Source organism: Morus notabilis, unplaced genomic scaffold (genome assembly GCF_000414095.1).
Source record: "Morus notabilis unplaced genomic scaffold, ASM41409v2 Scaffold2735, whole genome shotgun sequence".
NCBI classification, from domain to species: domain Eukaryota; kingdom Viridiplantae; phylum Streptophyta; class Magnoliopsida; order Rosales; family Moraceae; genus Morus; species Morus notabilis.
Genome location: NW_010365688.1, coordinates 115,485 through 134,934, shown reverse-complemented (window position 1 = coordinate 134,934; position 19,450 = coordinate 115,485). Strand labels below are relative to the sequence as shown.

At 33.3% G+C, this 19,450-nt stretch overlaps 2 protein-coding genes and 1 non-coding gene across 3 annotated transcripts; 2 read left to right on the top strand and 1 right to left on the bottom strand.

The window, feature by feature from the left end:
- The first annotated feature begins 3,346 nt into the window (after positions 1 to 3,346).
- Positions 3,347 to 5,304, top strand: LOC21388383 (putative cyclin-D6-1). Its single transcript, XM_024172450.1, has 6 exons — positions 3,347 to 3,801; positions 3,882 to 3,971; positions 4,081 to 4,176; positions 4,271 to 4,475; positions 4,568 to 4,698; positions 4,800 to 5,304. Exons 1-6 carry the CDS (start codon positions 3,616 to 3,618, stop codon positions 5,067 to 5,069), a joined length of 978 nt encoding a protein of 325 aa, XP_024028218.1. The 5' UTR covers positions 3,347 to 3,615; the 3' UTR covers positions 5,070 to 5,304.
- A 10,048-nt stretch (positions 5,305 to 15,352) lies between these two features.
- Positions 15,353 to 15,426, top strand: TRNAT-AGU. Its single transcript has one exon. It is a non-coding gene; the product is annotated as a tRNA-Thr (tRNA).
- Positions 15,427 to 15,641: 215 nt separating this feature from the next.
- On the bottom strand, positions 15,642 to 17,414 carry LOC21388382 (transcription factor MYB4). Its single transcript, XM_010108423.1, has 3 exons — positions 17,279 to 17,414; positions 16,978 to 17,107; positions 15,642 to 16,179 (listed from the first exon to the last, which is right to left on the bottom strand). Exons 1-3 carry the CDS (start codon positions 17,412 to 17,414, stop codon positions 15,642 to 15,644), a joined length of 804 nt encoding a protein of 267 aa, XP_010106725.1.
- Between the last annotated feature and the right edge of the window lie 2,036 nt (positions 17,415 to 19,450).

Below are 19,450 nucleotides of genomic sequence, written 5' to 3'. Positions count from 1 at the left end.
GAGAGAGAGAGAGAAGGAAGAATTACGAGTAACACCCCAAGTAATGTGTAAAGGAAACATTGACATTAAAAGTTAGATGGTTAGTACGATATTGTTGGCATTAAGTGAATAAACATGAGTCACATGCAGATGCTGTTATCTGGGCAGGAAACTTATAAAATGGCCCCATCAACGTAACTAATTTTGCACAGAAAAGATTTTAAATTTCGAGGGATCCAAAATGAAGGGTCCTTTGAAAAGTCTGTTTCATCCATTTTGATAATGTGAAAATACGTGCCAAATCTGCCCACACAATAATATAATCACATGATAGTCAGTTCGTCTAGCCTCATTAACATTTTGGTTAATTTGCAGTTTTCACACTAAAATGATCGCCAATAATACTTGCTAGCTAGCTGGTGTTAATTTTGTTGGATAGCAAATATTCGGAAGAGCCAAAAAATTTATTAATTAATCTTTCTTTTTAAATAATTATAGGACTCTTTTGGTGTATGTCTAATACATATATTAATAAGCGTGTATATATAAAAAAAAAAAAAAAAAAAAAAAGTACTCACATATATATAGTACAAATGATCCAATTTTTGGCGCTGAAAACCAATTGTGTGGAGCTGGTGTATGCAGAGATGTATATAAGATCAAATTTGTATTTGGTCGTGAAGAAAAGAACAAAAAGAGCGATTAAAGTGGCAATAAATAAAAAGAGGGTGTGCCAGCTACTACTGCAGAGAACTGTTGCACTTACTATGGATTTAGTGGCATCTCTACATTGCTAAATCTACCGGCGCTTATCCCGGGCCTATGGGATAATGTATACCACAACTCTCTCTAGCTACTTTCTTCCAGATATATATATATATATATATATATGTCAGTGAAAGGGACCACCATACTTAATTTAACCCTAAATAAATCTCAATCAACCTTTAATTTCAATCTAAATAGATTAATCAAAGACCTTTAATATATAGCTTAAACAAAGAGAATTAATTAGTTAATTTATAAGGTTTTAGAAGTGTCCACTTGGAGAATTTCACTACTCTAGGCTTGCATGGTTCACGTTGGCCGGGTTTTGTCCAGTACTATTGCCCAAAGGAGTAGGGTCGTATACGGCGAAGATACCTTTTTGACGGCAAAATATTTTCATGGAAAAGTAGAGAATGTTCAGTCACTAGTTTATTTATTTATATATTTTTTTATTAGTAGTTTACTACAAATTAGAGGGACAAAATGAGTCTGAAAACGGAGGTATATATTTATATTTTTCATGAATTTTGGTAGAGAGAATTTGAGCCTTATAATTCAGGGAAAAACACTGCAGTATGTATGTGAACTTAATGAAACAAAGGGATAAAACATCTAATTTGGTTTCTCAGTTGATTATGGTTATTATTTTTTTTTTTTTTGGACTTGTTTGGGGACCAAACTCTCATCCCTAAACATGTATGAACTTGTACTATAATTAAGTAGATATAGATTTAGGGTAAGTTGCTTAGGGATGGTTATAAATTTAATTCTTTCTGACATGAAGGGATAATACATATATATATATATATATATATATGTATATATGGTTCAACAAAAGCTGACTGAAGCACTTTGTTCTACTTTTATGGTAAGCAGCCGACCCGAGAAAGATAATAACAAAAGAAAGAAAGAAAATAAAACGGAACTAGATATGCTATTGTAAATGGTAAAGCCAAAGCAAATCTCGTAAAGTTCTTTTAAATTTTTTTGTGCTGATTTTATCGCCAGTGGATGGAGTGCTATATATCACAACTCCCATAAACATAAGAAAAAGATTTGACGGGTGCTCTTCAGTCTTCATAACAAATATTTTTATTACATTATCCTTTTCGTAAATATGCGCCTGAGATGTTCCCTAATATGAAGGTTATTTAGAGTCGCCTGGAGTTTTCCTCAAATAAAGGTTTTTTTTTGTTTTTTTTTTTTTTTTTTTTTTTTTTTTTTTTTTTTTTTTTTTTTACTTCAAACTTGTGTGTGAGGATATTTTACGCTTCATTTATATAGTTATCACATTTATTTCTAAGATTGAGATCTAAAATTAATAGCGTTTCCAAAAAAAGAGAGAGATAAGGTAATTATCAGGAAAATTATTTAGTGGAATATATAAAATATCCTATCGGCCGTTATTTTGCTGTTTCAAAATTTAAATTTTCTCCGACTTTCATGAATTAATTTGCATATACAATTTTTTACTATGATAAATTCAGATGGTTTAATACTGTACAGTATCAAACAAAGTATTTTTTTTTCTTTTTGCAATATCCAAAAAAGTATAAACTTGTAACTTGTTTAGCCATCGAATCCTCCTAATTGTTAATTAAAGAGTTTTCCAATTTAAGAATTTTCTCTTGAAAGGTCCTAGTTTAGAACTATTCATTCACGTATAATCTATGATTTTATATTTCTGCATTTATTGCTGAGGCGGTAAATATCAAAGAAGATATATATATATATACATATATATACATATAAATTAGATATATATATGTGTGTGTGTACAGAGATAATCCCAAGTCACACAAGAGCTTGAGAATGATTATCCCATTACAAAGAGTGCTTTAATACTCTACGATTGCTTGAAAATGGCGTTCAATGCGTTTGAATTACTGTTTGCTAGTTTGTCCTCATTGTTGGACCATTCCTCTTCTGGCTTAGGAACAGTATTACCTTTATCATCTTTAGTTGTTGGATGAGTCCATCCAGTTAAAACAGATTGCCATACCTTCTCATCAATAGCTTTAATGAAAGCTTTCATGCGAGCCTTCCATTAGGGGTAATTGACACCTTCTAGAAACGGTGGTTTGTTCACAAATCCTCCTTCTCTCTTGACATTCATTCCTACAAAATCAACGAGTACACCAAGACTTCACCGAAATACACATCAGTGACCCGTTCTGATACCAATTGTTGGTACCGGTTTAAGTCTTTTAATACTTTATAAGACAATATAAATAATGCAGAAACGCAAAATAAAAGAACACTAAAGAAATGATATCGTGGTTCGGTAACAACCTACTCCGTGGGGCCACGCCTAGATGATGAACAATCCACTAAGAATTTTTTTACAATTCAATTGGACTTAATATACCCGAGACTCCATCTCTAAGAAGAGACCTATGAACTTGCAATTTATCTTTATATATATATATATATATATATGTGTGTGTGTGTGTGTGTGTGTGTACAGAGATAATCCCAAGTCAATTACAAGTCTCCTGTTATCTTTTCTTTCCAACGAGTGTGAGGACAAAAGATACAAAGATGCAACTATAAAGATAATTATAAAAAGAATGCTCTGAGAAGACGGTCAGTAGTCATGAGAAGTGAAGTTGAAGACTAAATCACAGTCCACAGTGTTGTTTTTTTTTTTTTTTTTTTTTTTTTTTTTTTTTTTTTCCCTGCACAGAAAGCGAACCTTCTCTTTTCCTCCCATTATTACTCTCTCCAAACTTTTTCGACTATATGTCTTTTGCATTCTCTCCTTGACCCTTCTTCATTCTCAAAAAGAATACACACCACACCAACAACAAAACATAAAAAACAATTACATTTAAAAAAAAAAAAGAACAGATCGAGAAAAGAAAAGATATGGAGTTTGATCTTACGGACCCGCTAACATTAAGCTTCCAAGAAGAACACCAATCCGATACCGATATCGCGGATCTCTTTGCCTCCGAAGCTGATCATATGCACTCGAGAAACTTCTTCAGTCGTTTAAAAAACAGCGATTCCTATGTTTCCTTTCGTTCTGAAGCAATTTCTCTTGTTTTACAGGTAAGGCCTTGTTATATAGCTTTTGCTTACATAGTTTTGTAAATAAACTAACTTCTTTTTTTTTTTTTTTGGTTCATCAGGCACAGTTTTCGTGTGACTTTGATCCCTTCATTTCTTACCTTGCCATTAATTACATGGACCGGTACCTCGTCTCTAAGCAAGAAATTCCGGTAGTACATCCTAAAAACTTCTTATTATGTTTCAGAGTTACACTTTTTTTGGCAGCCAAATTAACAGGGCTTTTGTCACGTAAATGACCAATAGTTGTTCATATTGCAGCAAGGAAAGCCGTGGTTTTCAAGACTATTTATAGTCGCTTGTCTCTCTCTCGCTGCAAAGATGAAGAACTTTCCCTTTTCACTCTCTGATATTCAGGTAGATGTTGAACTTGAATTCTATACTATTTGTAATAAGCTGAAACTGACAGAGAAGAAATTATGTTAATTGTTCATAAAAAAAAATGAAACAGAGAGATGAAGAGGGTTTTATCTTTGACGCGAAAACAGTTCACAAAATGGAGCTTCTAATTCTTGATGCTTTGAGCTGGAGAATGAGATCGATAACACCTTTCTCATTTTTCGCATTCTTTATGTCTTTCTTCGAACTGAACGACCATCCATTGACGCAAGCTTTGAAAGACCGAGCTTCCGAGATCATCTTCAGCTCTCAAAGTGGTACTTATCCATAATTGAATTAAAATGTAATGCCTTATTCCTTTAAGCTTTGTTAGCCTGATAAACTCTGTTTTTTTTTTTTGGGCTCAAAGACATGAAGTTCTCGGAGTTTAAACCGTCGGTAATTGCGGCATCAGCTCTTCTCTCTGCATCTCATGAGCTATTTCCATTGCAATTCCCTTCTTTCAATGCTTCAATCTCAGATTGCCAATATGTTAAAAGGGTATGCAGATTTATCATTTTTTCCCCTCCTCATTTTGGTTTCTAATAAGAACAAGTTAATGGTCTCACTGTCAAAACTTTCTGTTGCTGTTGTTGTTGCAGGAGAATTTGATAAAATGCTTTAATCAGATGCAAGAAATGGTGGCGATGATGCAAGTATACAGTTCAAATTGTGAAACATTTTCAAGCACAAAAACGCCGATGAGTGTGCTCGAACGTAATAAATTGGCAAGCTCAGAAAGCGAGAACTCTTCCACCGTGACCTCGACAACACAATGTGACACCATAATATCTGAGAAGGAAGACAACAAGAGACGTAAATTGAATGGTCCCTGTAATAGGTTCAATATTTCTAAGTTTTGCCACTATTGATTATGTTAGAATTAGACAAAGCAGCTGGTTTTTGACAATTGTCTCTCTTGCGATATTGTACTCTTGGTGCTCTGATTTGAGGTCTCTCTATCACTATTTTCTATATTTCTCTCGTCACACCGTGTAAAAAGAAGTGAAAATAGTGAGAAATAACAAGAAAATATTTTGTTTCACGGGATGTGATAATGGATAAAACGGGGCACTTGAAAGTTGAACCACACCGTCTTGTTGTTCTTTCGCCAAGTTTGGATGCGATTAAGAAGCTTTAGGATGCTAATTAAATGTAAAGGGCAACTTAAGTAATGAATTAATTTTCAGGCCGAAGATTAACGTACAGAGTTAATTGAGTAGTTAATTTTAAGACGAGATTATATGATAGAAGAAACGTTGAAGACTGCAGTGTGTTTGTACAATACATTGGCCTGTTCTGTGCTTGAAAGCAACTGGAGAGTGGAACTAAGTCCTATCCATGAACGTGGTTGTTAAGGAAGCAAAGAGACCAACCTACAAAGTAACTAAGAGAGAAAAAAAAAAAAAAAAGAAGAAAAGAGATTTAGAAACTGACTAAGCATATAATTTTGTATATGTAATCTTTTTTTGTTTTTTTGTTTTTTGTTTTTTTCAGAGTTTTGCATTTGATGATGGATTAAAACTTAAAAAGCAGAAGGTTCTATTAGCTCTTAAGTACTGTAATACCCTAAACCATATGTTTATGAATATGTTTCATGTATGATAAAAAATTATTGAGATTCCTTATTTAAGTTAATGGTCAACAACTTTGTGATTACTCAATTATTTCGATAATTTGCTTATAATATTTTACGATGTGCAATAATAAGAAATAATTAATTTTGAATCTTAGAGATTTGAGAAATTGCGAGTTTCAAATTTCTAAATAATCTAAAGATCACGAAATACCATTATGATACGAGACCAACGTGAAAGTAGTGGTATAAATTTTTTTATGTAATTTTAGATGGAATTTCTAACATTGAATTCTTAATCAGAGCATTCAAATTAGTTAAGGAGGGAACTATAAAAATCTAATTTCGGGGCCAAATTTATAACTTTGGCAAATACGGAACCTAAGACATAATTCTCTTTTTGAAAACATGATTTTAAAAATGTTTAAGGTCAGAAATATAAGAGGTGATGAGTTTCTCAAAGTTTCTGGTTGGTTGTCAAGAGTTTACCACCCACAACAACTAATAAGATTTTAGCTTAGCTAAAAAAAATCAAAATCAAAATAAAGAAAGAGAGAAAATAGGGTATCAACTAAAAACATATCATATCATATTTTAGAGTCCAAAATCAGTTCTCTTTCATCTTTCTCACTCTCTCCTCAACCATTCCCGTAACTCCCTCAACCCCTTACAAGAAAACCACCTTCCACACCTCCAAACTTGAAATTTCTCCATCCTTTTTCTTCCTAATTGTTGGGATTTGTTTTCTAAATTTTGTATTGATTCTAATCATTTTATGATTGGTATTATTTTGAGAATGATTGGCTGGTTGATTGTGTTTAAGAATAGATATGCAGCTGACAAGCTCTTTATGAAAAGTTTCTGTAAGAATCTGAAAACTTAATTCAGTTACTGTTTTTAAAAAGTCAACTATTGATCCTAAGATGGTAAATTATTAATTGGTGATTTGATTGATATTTGATTGAGTTTTCGTAGCTGGATGATCTTCCTCTGTCTTCTAAGAACATGTCTAGGTTCATATATCAGTTTTGGAAAGGTTTCAGAATTAAAACAGATTAATTCGAACTGGTTTTGAGAAAGTCGACCTTGACAGCTATGTTGCAGTTATTGTTGCAACAAGGATCTGAAACAGATTTGGTTCAGTGAATTAATTGAAGAGGTCGTCAAGCTGTTATCATTTTACTTATTTATTCAAAGAGTCTCTTGTATCTCTGTACACCTTTTGATTTAGTTTTGCTTGGTTGTGAGAGAGGTGAGCACTTGTATTCAAGAGAGATAATTTGAGTGTTTTTCGGGAGAAAAACTTAGTTGGAGGGATTCTAATGTTAAAAAGTCGAGGGATTCTCACTGTTCAAGTCCATTGGGAAATCACAAGTTCATAGGTCTCTTCTTAGAGATGGAGTCTCGGGTACATTAAGTCCAATTGAATTGTAATAGAATTCTTAGTGGATTGTTCATTATCTAGGCGTGGCCCCACGGAGTAGGTTGTTACCGAACCACGATACCATTTCTCTCATTTCTTTTATTCTGCGTTTCTGCATTATTCATATTGTCTTATAAAGTATTAAAAGACTCAAACCGATACCAACAATTGGTATCAGAACGGGTCACTAATGTGTATTTCGGTGAAGTCCTGGTGGACTGGTTAATTTTGTAGGAATGGATGTCATGAGAGAAGGAGGATTTGTGAACAAACCATCGTTTCTGGAAAGTGTCAATTACCCCTATTGGAAGGCTCGCATGAAAGCTTTCATTAAAGTTATTGATGAGAATGCATGACAATCTGTCTTAACTGGATGGCTCATCCAACAACTAAAAATGATAAAGCCAATACCGTTCCTAAGCCAGAAGAGGAATGGTCCAACAATGAGGACAAGCTAGCAAACAGTAATTTAAAAGCATTGAACGCCATTTTCAATGCTGTGATGTTAATCAATTCAAATTGATTTCTACATGTGAGGCCGCTAAAGAAGCATGGGATATTCTTTGAACTGCACATGAAGGTATGGATGCTGTGAAGTCTTCAAAACCTCAAATCCTGACAACCCGTTTTGAGCGTTTGCATATGGAGGAAGATGTGTGTATTGCCAATTTCAACTCAAAGCTTTGTGATATTGCTAACGAAGCCTTCGCCCTTGGAGAAAAATATTCTAACGCCAAAGTGGTGAAAAAGACCTTGAGGTCACTTCCAGCACGTTTCGTTTACAAAGTGACAGCCATCAAAGAAGCAAAAAATGTGGAGAAGAGGAGACTTGATGAAATCATAGGTAATCTTTAAACCTTTGAGATGAACTTTAAGGATAAAAAGAAAAGTAAAGGAATTGCTCTTTAAGCAGATTATGATGATATGTCCACCAAAGATGAGACCGACGAAGATGAGGACTTGAGTGAGTCTCTTACTTTACTCATCAAAAACTTCAATAAAATGTTGAGAAAGATCAACAAGAAAGGGAGATTTGGAGAGAATTCAAAGAACATAAATTCTCAAAAGAAGAATTTTAACTCTCAACGGTTTGAAGAGAAGAAAAGAAATAAGGGAATACAATGCCGAGAATGTGAAGGATTCAGACATCTTCAAGCGGAGTGTACAAACACTCTCAATAAGAGAAACAAGGCTGCCATGGTGTCTATATGGAGTAATGATTCAGATGAAAGTTAAGAGGAAGCATATGATCACACCAGTAATTATGTGGCCTTCACTGTAAGAAATGAATTCACGGATAAACATTTATTTAGCACTGATAATGTTGTTGCAGAGTCTGTTGCAACAGCGTCTGCAACAACCTCTGGTGGAGTTGTTAATGATATAAATTTCGAGGATGAAACTGAAGATAACAGTGACGATAAGTCTTGGGAAGATTCACGAGGCTTATAAGAAGATGTACAACAAATGGCTTATTGTTTGCAAACGAAATAAATCGCTTGAAGATGAAGTTGTTGTCTTAACAAAGGAAAGAGATGAGTTGAAGAATGCTGCAACAAATTATGAAATCTTGGCAACATAGCATCAGAGAAAGCTTACTGAGACCAAACTCGAATTGGAGCAGACCCAGAAGAATTTAAGGATGCTTAACTCGGGCACAACAAAATTGGATCACTTACTCTCACAACAAAAAACTTGTGGTGATCATTCAGGCCTTGGTTACAACGGGCAAGAAATTTTTAGGAAGACTATCTTTGTGAAAGGAGCTACCAATACTATGATGCAGTCCTTTAAAAAAGCTCAGGTAAGATCAGACAAGAAGTTTGTTGCAAAGCCTGTTGTAGCAAAACAAGCAACATACAGGTTTGTCCTATTTGTCACTATTGTAATTTGTCTGGCCACATTAGACCTAGATGTTACAAATACTTGAATGCTTTAAAAAGATGTATGATCATCAATCCACCAAATTCTGCATTCACAAGAAGGACACCTAAAGCAAAGATTGATGTGCAAAATAAATTTTCTAGACGTGTGTGGGTAAAGAAATCTGATTTAAGGTGTCGTGGGGCTTACACTTCTTTTAAAACATATACTACTAACTCTGAGTATTGTGGTAATGGTCACTTCAAACTTTTGATATGTGATAAAAGCAATATGCATGGGAGACTATCATATTCAGGGGGAGTACGACTCGTAGAAGATTCAAGGAGAGTGATTTGCATAAATTAATGAATTAGAACGTGATATGTAGGAAAGTGTTGCACAGAGTGTTCCATCAGGTGTTGCAACACTTTTTGTGACAATAGTTTTATTTTTGCTTATTTTTGTCAAAAAAAGGGAGTAGGTAGTCTGTGATATTTTACTTCAGGCGGAGTTTTCTTGGAGACAATTTGCTTCTGACTTTATGAAAGTTATTTTGTTTCAGTTTCCATTTTTAGTTTTGCCAAATCAATGTCAAAGGGGGAGATTATTGGGATTTGTTTCCCAAATTCTATATTGATTCTAATCGTTTTATGATTGACATTATTTTGGGAATGATTGGCTGGTTGATTATGTTTGAGAATAGATGTACAGCTGGCAAGCTCTTTATGGAAGGTTTCTGTAAGAATCTGGAAACTTAATTCAGTTATTGTTTTTGAAAAGTCAACTGTTGATCCTAAGATGGTAAATTGTTAATTAGTGATTTGATTGATATTTGATTGAGTTTTCGTAGCTATATGACCTTTCTCTATCTCCTAAGAACGTGTCCAGATTCATATATCAGTTTTGGAAAGGTTTCAGAATTAAAGCAGATTGATTCGGACTAGTTTTGAGAAAGTTGACATTGACAGCTATGTTCCAGTTATTGTTGCAGTAAGGATTTGTAACAGATTTAGTTCAGCGAATTAATTGAAGAGATCGTCAAGCTGTTACCATTTTGCTTATTTATTCAAAGAGTCTTTTATATCTCTGTATACCTTTTGATTTAGTTTTGTTGGGTTTGAGAGAGGTGAGCACTTGTATTCAAGAGAGATGATTTGAGTGTTTTTCAGGAGAAAAACTTAGTTGAAGAGATTCCAATGTTAAAAAGTCGATGGGATCTCGCTGTTCAAGTCCATTGAAAAATATCAAGTTCATAGGCGTCTTCTTAGAGAGGGAGTCTCGGGTAGATTAAGTCTAATTGAATTGTAAAAGAGTTCTTAGTGGATTGTTCATCATCTAGATGTGGCCCCGCAGAGCACGTTGTTATCGAACCGCGATATCATTTCTCTCGTATTCTTTTGTATTATTTATATTGTCTTATAAAGTATTAAAAGACTTAAACCGGTACCAACACTAATCTATAGAGGAAGCAAACCCTTGCTTTTCCCCTTGTTTTAAACACGTTTGATAGCCCAAAAATCCTTCCAAAGTTGCTATCAAAATGGAATCCGAGAAGAAAGTTAAAGCTTCTTCAACATAGAGTTGGGTATAGTAAGGTAGCTCTCTCAATCACTTTCCTAAGATATTTTCTTTGATGAGCGGCAACTAACATGACTTTTCTTATGTTTCGTCTTCAATATTATTCCTCAAATGCATCCATCCATGACTAGCCACATTCTCACCCTTAAAGTTACAAGTTTGAGCTTATAGAAATCAAACTATCAATTAATCTTTAAGGGTGAGACTCTTAACCTTTAGAGCTTTAATGTTGAGGTTAAATATATTAGTCTTATGACTTTGGATTGAGTTTTGGTTGATTTGAACTTAATGAACTAGAAATAAGATGTTGATTCACGTGTTTACATGTGAGTTTTAAACATAAAAGTTTGCATATTATATGTTTGTTGAAATGAACAGGAATGAGTTTCTAAGCCAGCTTTAAATTTTAAGTTTTTCTAAATCTTTTCTATATTATTTTGTCTCAGATAGGGGTGTCAATTGGGCCGGGCCCAGCCCGCTACAGTAGTAAATTCGACACGGCCCGGCCCTGTACTGTTATGGGCCGGGCCGGCACGGCACACCAAAAGGGCCTGGGCTGGGCCTCATGTTTGAGGCCCGCAGCCCAGGCACGGCCCAGGCATGCCTAAGGCCCAGGCCCGCCAAGGCCCAAACACGCGAAGGGCCAGGCCCGCGACATTAAATTTTAATGAGGTTTGAGGCATTTTAGGGCCAATTGGCCGACCTATGTCGTCTGGTCAACCAATCATTTTCTTATAATTATTCATATTAATTCAATAAAATCACACATTTTTGGGGCATATGATATATTACTTTTTGTTTTGTCATCAAATTTGAAATAAAAAAAAATCCTAAAAATATTGCTAATCATAAGTGAAACTCAAGTGCATTAAGAAAATTAGGTTAAGATTGAGTTTAGACATAACAGAATCTTCTAGAAGGACTTAGGTTTTGTAATTTACTTATCCTAGAATACTGCACTCTTTTTTTCTTCGCTAAGGTTTTGTCCTGATTTCTCCACGAGGTTTACTTGACAAGGTTTTTAACGAGTTAATCATTTATGTGTACTTATTTGTATTATCTCAATTTAATAAAATCACATCTTTTGGGGACATATGATATATTTTCTTTTTTTAATTAAATATTGAAAAAAAAAATTAAAAGGGCTTGGGCCGGCCCGTGAAGGGCCTGGGCCCAGGCCCGGCCCTGGCCCTTATGGACTAGGGCCAAGGGCCAGTGCTGGGCCTGAGGGTTTCTCCTCAGGCCCGGCCCTAGCACGACCCTGCACTGTGCAGGGCCGTGCCAGGCACGGCCCAGACCCGCCATCGGCCTGGGGTTAGAAGGGCCGTGCCGGCCCGGCACAGCCCTTTTGACATCTCTAGTCTCAGATATTATTTTTTCTTTCAAATAGACATCCTAAACTTTAAGTGGGTTCAAAAATTACATAAAAAGGAATTTTCTAGAATTAATTATGATTTTTACAAATTCATGCAAAAAGCTGTCAAATTCCCGAGGGAAATTTTTGTTTGGATTTCGGACTGATTTTGATGATTCTAATGAATCTGAAACCTAGTATATAATAGCTCTAAAGAAAGCCCCATGGGTCTACTTTGATTTGGCAGTAGTTTTGTAATTTTTGGAATCTCTTACATTTTGTTATAAATTTTCTCGTAACAGAGGTCGAATCTGTCCAAATGACAGAGTTTGTGCTAAAAGACCAACTTTTGTAATTTTGTTAGACTTGAGACTTGGGACAAGTTTTGTGAGATTTTACAACTTGATATAGTCAAGATGCTTATGCAATGATGATGGTCTTTAGAAAAGTTAATTGTTAGGTAGATTTATAATGGCAGATGATTAAAAATGATATGTACATTATGATTTTGTGTGTTGAATGTTATATTTTCGTTTTACTATGTTGGTTTGATTTAGATTTATGACCAACCTAAATGTAAGATGTTTTGTGATGGGATTAAAGCCAATAATTATTAATAAATAGTTCCTAATTTACCTAGTTACATGAATCTATCAATTTCTTAAACTTCTTATTATAAGTTGAGCTTAGAGATTGTTTATTAAATAGCCTCTTTAAGAAGTTGAATCCAACACCGCTCTTTAAAAATTCTAATCCAAATAATGGAAGTCCAATAGTTGACTTTCACCATTTATCTAAACTCGCGAGAACGAAAATATTTCATAGACCGTAATCAATCCATAAACCCAATACAAATGATTTTAGACAAGTGTGTGCCTAAAAAAGAATCCAACACCGCTCTTTAAAAATTCTAATCCAAATAATGGAAGTCCAACAGTTGACTTTCACCATTTATCTAAACTCGCGAGAACGAAAATATTTCATACACCGTAATCAATCCATAAACCCAATACAAATGATTTTAGAAAAGTGTGTGCCTCAAAAGAAAAGGCTCAAAATTAACTATGGTGAATGTGATAACAAGATCACGCACATCGTAGAATCGAGGATCCCAATCCTTCTTTTGTTCAAGAGTAGGTTTCTTCAAGAAAGGTAAGTACAAGTACTCACCTATAACACAAATATAAAGTATATCTATAATGATGTGTAAAAATATACTATAAAAATTCTTTATGATGTTATGTACTTGTTTATGCCTATCTATGTGATTCGATTATGTCACTTAACTTTCAAGTTCATTTAATGTGACATGCTTTCTTATCATGATTTCAATACAATGCATAAATAAAAAGATTTTTATAAGCGTCGTACCGAGACCAAGGTCTCTCCATGTTCATGTTATGTACTGAGACCGAGGTCTCTTCATGTTCATGTTATGTTATGATACCACGGGCTGAGTTGGTTAGGGTCGCTCTCCTCCAGTCCCCCATTGGTTACGTGCAAGGTACGTACGCGGGCCAAAATTTATGGTTTTCAAGACAAGATTTACATGTTTTATAAAGCATCTATGTATGAAACTATCTATGTTATTTTATGTCAGTTATTAGTTTGTACTTGATGAGCGTTAGCTCACTATATTGGCTTATATTGTAGATCTAAGTAAACGACCATTAATCCAAGAGTAGGACATGAATGAACGGTCCAGCACAATGGCGCATGTGGTACACGGGTGATGCGTCGAGCTGTTGAATGTTTCTATACAAACTATTTCTGAAAGTTTATTTTGAGATTACGTTTATTATTTTGAGATTGTAATAGTTAATGAATTTACTAAACAGCTAAAGACACAACAAAATCAGCATGAACTTATCTAATTAAGTATCCAGTAATTATCTAAGGAATTAAGTAAGTTGGAAAATTGGTCTAAAAAGCCCAATTATGGAATTACAAGTTTTAATTTCCTTTATTTCTATTTTAAAGAGTTTTCTTGAAAATATCATTTTAAACAAGATATATCTATAGTAGTAAATGTTTAAGAGACTTTATAAAAAGAAAATGGTCTATTTAAAATGCTTATATAATTTTATGTTTTCCTCAAGTTTTGCAACAAGTTTTTTTTCAAGTTTAATGAGAACCTCTCTTGTTTGTTAAAACCGATCAAGTTAACAAAAAAAAAGGAGATGAATCCTTCATCAAAAGAGTTAAAGTTCCAAGATAGGAACTATCAATTAAAGGTTCTAACAACAAAAGATTATCATGATGCAAGATGTTCTATTTTGAAAAGTATTTTTAATTTTTATTTTGATGTTCAAATTTTTAACTATGTAATTTAACCTTAATGCTTTTAAAAAAAAAAAGAAATTTATTGCAAAATTTCTCTTAATACATTCTTTTAAGTATATATATATATATTTCATGTTTACATTCTGAAAATCAAGTAATAACGCATTGCCACGTCGGGTCGTTACATTAACTAATTCCAGTTGGTTTTTGATACTTTTGTTTTCTTTCTACTTTTTTGCCCTTTTGTTTTTTAATCACTAATTTTCTGATCCAATATACTGCTATCAATAAGAGCAATCATAACTATTCAGACGGCCCAATTATTGAAGGAATTGTGTTTTAAGGTAATTCATTTTAGAGATAATTATACTACATGGAAAAATTTCATACTTTGAACTGGAATTTTGCAAAATTTTCAAAATATTATAAGAATAGCAAAAATGATATAGTAATTTTTATAATACATGTTTAGAGAGCCCTTCAGGCCTCAAGCCCACTGTTATGTTCCACAATGCAGCAGAAACATTGCAAGAAGAGTAAGACTGGGTCTCCAAAATGAATCATTTTCCTCCGTAATTTCTTTAAACATCGACATATTTCATCAAAACGACAACAATGTCAATATGTTTCTAGAACCCAGAAACGACAACAATACTAATATACGACAATAGACTCAACAAACATCATTAGAAAAAACAGGATAACAACTCCAACAACGGCAGCAATGCAACAAAGACGACGCGGAGCGCAAAAACGACGCGTAGAAACAACATTATTAGGGAAATCAACAAATAACCAATAAAGGACAAATAATAGGACACAGAAGACAGCAACTGAAGTATGACAACGACATAGGAGCAAAAATAACCTAAAGACGTTATAATAAAAAGACAAGCTCCAAAATAGACAAATAATTTCAGCCAACAATAATGTATCAACCCCAAAATGACGGTAAATAGTGAGAATCATGATAACAATTTCGAAAAAAGACCATAATAATAGAAAAAATCTAAAAAGTTAAAAATGACCGTTGACAAGTTTTGTTGTCTTTAAAATATTGTCACGCTTCTGTAGAAGGGCTTTCATAGCTCAGTTGGTTAGAGCACCCGTTTAGTAAGCGGGAGGTCTTGAGTTCGACTCTCAATGAAAGCAATATTCATCTTTTTATATTATTATTAATTATATTATATATAAATATATATATATATATATTTTTTTTTCACATATGGATGACAAGTGTATAACCTCCTCTTGGCTCTTATATTAGACATAGTTTTTACATATCTTGGGAATGCAAACAATATCTACAAAAATCACAACCTTTCTCTCAACTAAAGGATAGAAAAATAGTTCAGAAATTAATTCCATCATGAATTTCCGAAGGTTTTGTCCATGTAATGTACCCAGTCATAGCAGTCGTCAAATTCTTTGTAGAAATCATACTGCCAAATGGGAGAATTAGTACTTGGTCCTATAAGTTGATCATCAGGAGGAGGATAAAAAAAGTCTCCCTGTTGCGACCACAAACTTTGAAGCTCTTCAATGAATGTTTCATGAGATGATGTCTTATCAATATTAATGCCCTCATTAACAATTTTCTGGTCTTTACCAATCTCAAAATTTGCAGGACCAGTTGACGAGGTAATTGGTTGTTGTGGCGATACAACGGTATTCTTCGAATCGTCTATTTTTGATATTGATTTTGCAGGCTCGGGAGATGCAAGAACATCAGATTCAGAAAGATTCTTCCAAGAGGCTTCATCACCAGCCTCTTGCAGTTCTGGTATAACAGAAGTACTGCTTGTAGAATCGGCCTTCAAGCGCTTTTTCAAGTGCGTGTGCCAGTAATTTTTCACCTCGTTGTCTGTTCTTCCGGACGGAAGTTTTGCTGCTATGGCAGACCATCTAAAATTTAATAAAATTTATAGCAATGTCAATTTATCAATTCACCACCTCTACATACTTAAACTTACACCCCAGCACCATAAAATAATTTAACAAATTTATATCCTCGTCAAACTAGTTAACTCGCCTTTCCTGACGCCCATTTAGACGTCGCCTTTTCAGACTAGGACCATACACGTCGCTTTTCAGGTATGTCTGAGATCTTTTTGTAGCAGCGCGTTCATCAATGAGCGACATTAAAGCCACTATGGAGCTTGCCGTCTTGTGAGTTTATATGAAAATTTTAGAGAGTAGTAGCTGCGAGTCCTAAAGGTATTTTTTATTTGTTTATGTATTTGCAATAGCTATATATATACATGTAATATTCGTAGTTACAGATGGCTAGATCCATTATGTTCGTGAAGAAATTGAAAGAGCATTTCAGATTAATTGACAAAAAAATTAGATTTGAGAGAGATCCCTTATCCTCTACTCTAACATCCACATGATTAAATTGATCGATCCATGTGAAAAATATACGACTAATGTATAACAAAAACATTTATGAAACACGGTATTATCAAAACACGAACATAACTCGAGTTGAGATTTCAACTAGGGCAAAAGAACAGTTAGATAGTTTTTTCCTTGTTTACCTTTATCATTTTATCCAGGCCAAAATTAAGTAACAGCCTAAGCTAATTAAAGACACGTATAGCTGATATGATCAGCGTAACATATATATATATATATATATATATATATATATATAGTAAAAGCATGTCGAACTTTCTGCTGAAACATGTATTTAGTGCTAACCGGTTTCCTAGTGTCTCATGCAACGTGATTATGGTATCCTCCTCTTCCTTGCTAAAGTTTCCACGCTTAATGTCAGGCCTCAAGTAATTCACCCAACGAAGTCTGCAACTTTTCCCAGTTCTTGCCAAACCTGAAAAATTTAAGTCAAAAGATATATATATTATTAGAGGATGTACTGTCAGATCATCTAATAAGTTCGATAACAATACGAATTTAAAACCTTTTTATTATAGTGTTTTCTCTTATTAAAATTGAAATTTTTATTCAAACTTTCTGTTTGAATCACGGAAGACATATATACCGGCAGCTTTTGACATCTCAGTCCAGTTCCAGATTTTGTATCTCTTGATGTAAGCTGTCAACTTCCGATCTTCTTCGGGACTCCATGCTCCTTTCTTTAGAGGTGTTTTTTCCGTACTGCTCGAAGTCTTCACCATATCTATATGGATATATTAGTATATATTTCAGGTTTAAGCAAATTTCGAGACTCAAATTAATACATATATACCTATATCATGAGGGAAGGTATAAGGTCATCTGACCCTCCCAGAACATTAAATTTAAATGGTCAAACGAGATTTAGTCAGTGGTTATAAGGTCATGTGAGAATAGAAGGAATTTCCTCGCTCTTTCCCCACTTTACTAAAAATGAATTGAAATTCATTTAAAAAAAAAAATGCATGTTGAAAAGGTTGGAATTAATTATATATATATATATATATATATATATATATTGATTTTAATACTAAGCAAACCAATTGTAAGTCAAGTCTGGCCGCTTCCCAACTGTAAATATACATGTACGTAGTTACCACCCAATGGCTTCTGAAAAGGACAATAAATTAAAATAAAATAGCCTGGGTCTGCATACATATCCCGTAATTAGATTTTATACAATTTGAGATTTAGTTTTCAAAACAAATTTTAGAGAATCAGTCCCATCAATGTTTGATTTGAAGTGCTATTTATAAAAGATTTGCTTTTTTCTTTTCTTTTTTGCCTCTAATATATTGAACTATATTTTATAAGTACAAGATACTTTGGTCAGATTATGAGTTAAGATACTTTGGTCAGATTATGAGTTAATATATTTAGGATTTGTTTGTTTCATACATTCAAATTCAAATTATTGATTTTATTACAGTATTTTTCTCTCATAAAAAATTTAAATCTCAAATGTCAGAATCATAATTTGAGTATATTTTACAAACCGGTCCTTACATATTCAAAGTAAGTTCGTGATGTACGAACTAAATCGTTCCCAAAAAAAAAAATTGTAAATACCTGAGTATACAAAAATTAGTACTACTGATGAATGTCCATAATATCATTAAAAAAGGGACAATTAACAAAAATTTAAAATGGATCACGTTTATTTGGGCCAGTTATAAAAATATACCTCCTAGATCATATTTTCTCAATTTATTACTACCCTTTTAGAAACTATAAGGCATCCTTTATATAATTACAAATTTTATTTCAATTTTTATCCCTCCTTTTTTTTTGGACAAAAAAGGACAAACAAAACCCTTAAATAACTTCTAACATTATTTAATTTTAAACAAAAAAACATAAAACCCCAAAACAAATGGTAGCACCTTCAAAAAAAAAAAAAAACACAAAACAAAACAAATGGTAGCGTAGCGTCTGTTAGTCTTGTTGACGCCCCCTGATCTTTGCATGAGTACGTGTCTTTACTTTTCTAGTTACGCTATTTTGTTATGTTTGATTTGTTGTTGGTTGATATTTTTAGATTGAGTGGGAGTTTTTTATTTTATGTTTTTAATTGTTTAAAGTATTTTAATTCAACAACTGTGTAGGATAAAATTAAAAGATGATGTTTTTTTTTTTTAGTTTCTAAAATCTAAAGCGATCAATTTCCAAAGGAAAAAAAAGAAATTAATAAGTATGTATATATGTACTTTTTTTATTAAAAAAAAAGTATATTTACGTACTTGCATGCATTACGTACAACACCCAAAATATGCACGCTCGGATGCAGGTTTGGTAATAGGATGATATATTTAAGTAAAGCAATGTTATTAATTACTCAACCTAATTATGTATATAACACAAATCAGTATTGCCTCCTACTTACATTCACGCTATTAATTATATGGACGGCAAATATGAGCACACATCATATAATATAACTAACCCTAAGAATAACAAATATTATTATGAGGAAGTTGGGTAGAGGACAAAATAATAACTTTATCTCATGAATTAGGGTGGTTGTAAGAGTCATGACAGAGCACGTACTTATCAGAATATGTAAGCGGCAATATTGTTGGAGATGATACGTTTTATAAAATATATAAAAAAAAAGAGGAAGTTAACATGACTTTGAGTCTTTGACTATATGGAACAAAGTAACATTTTTTTTTAAAGTTAATTATAAACAAAGTAACAATTTAATATATATTCCCTAAAAAAGTACCAATAATTCATTTCACGCAAAAACAAGAGCTTC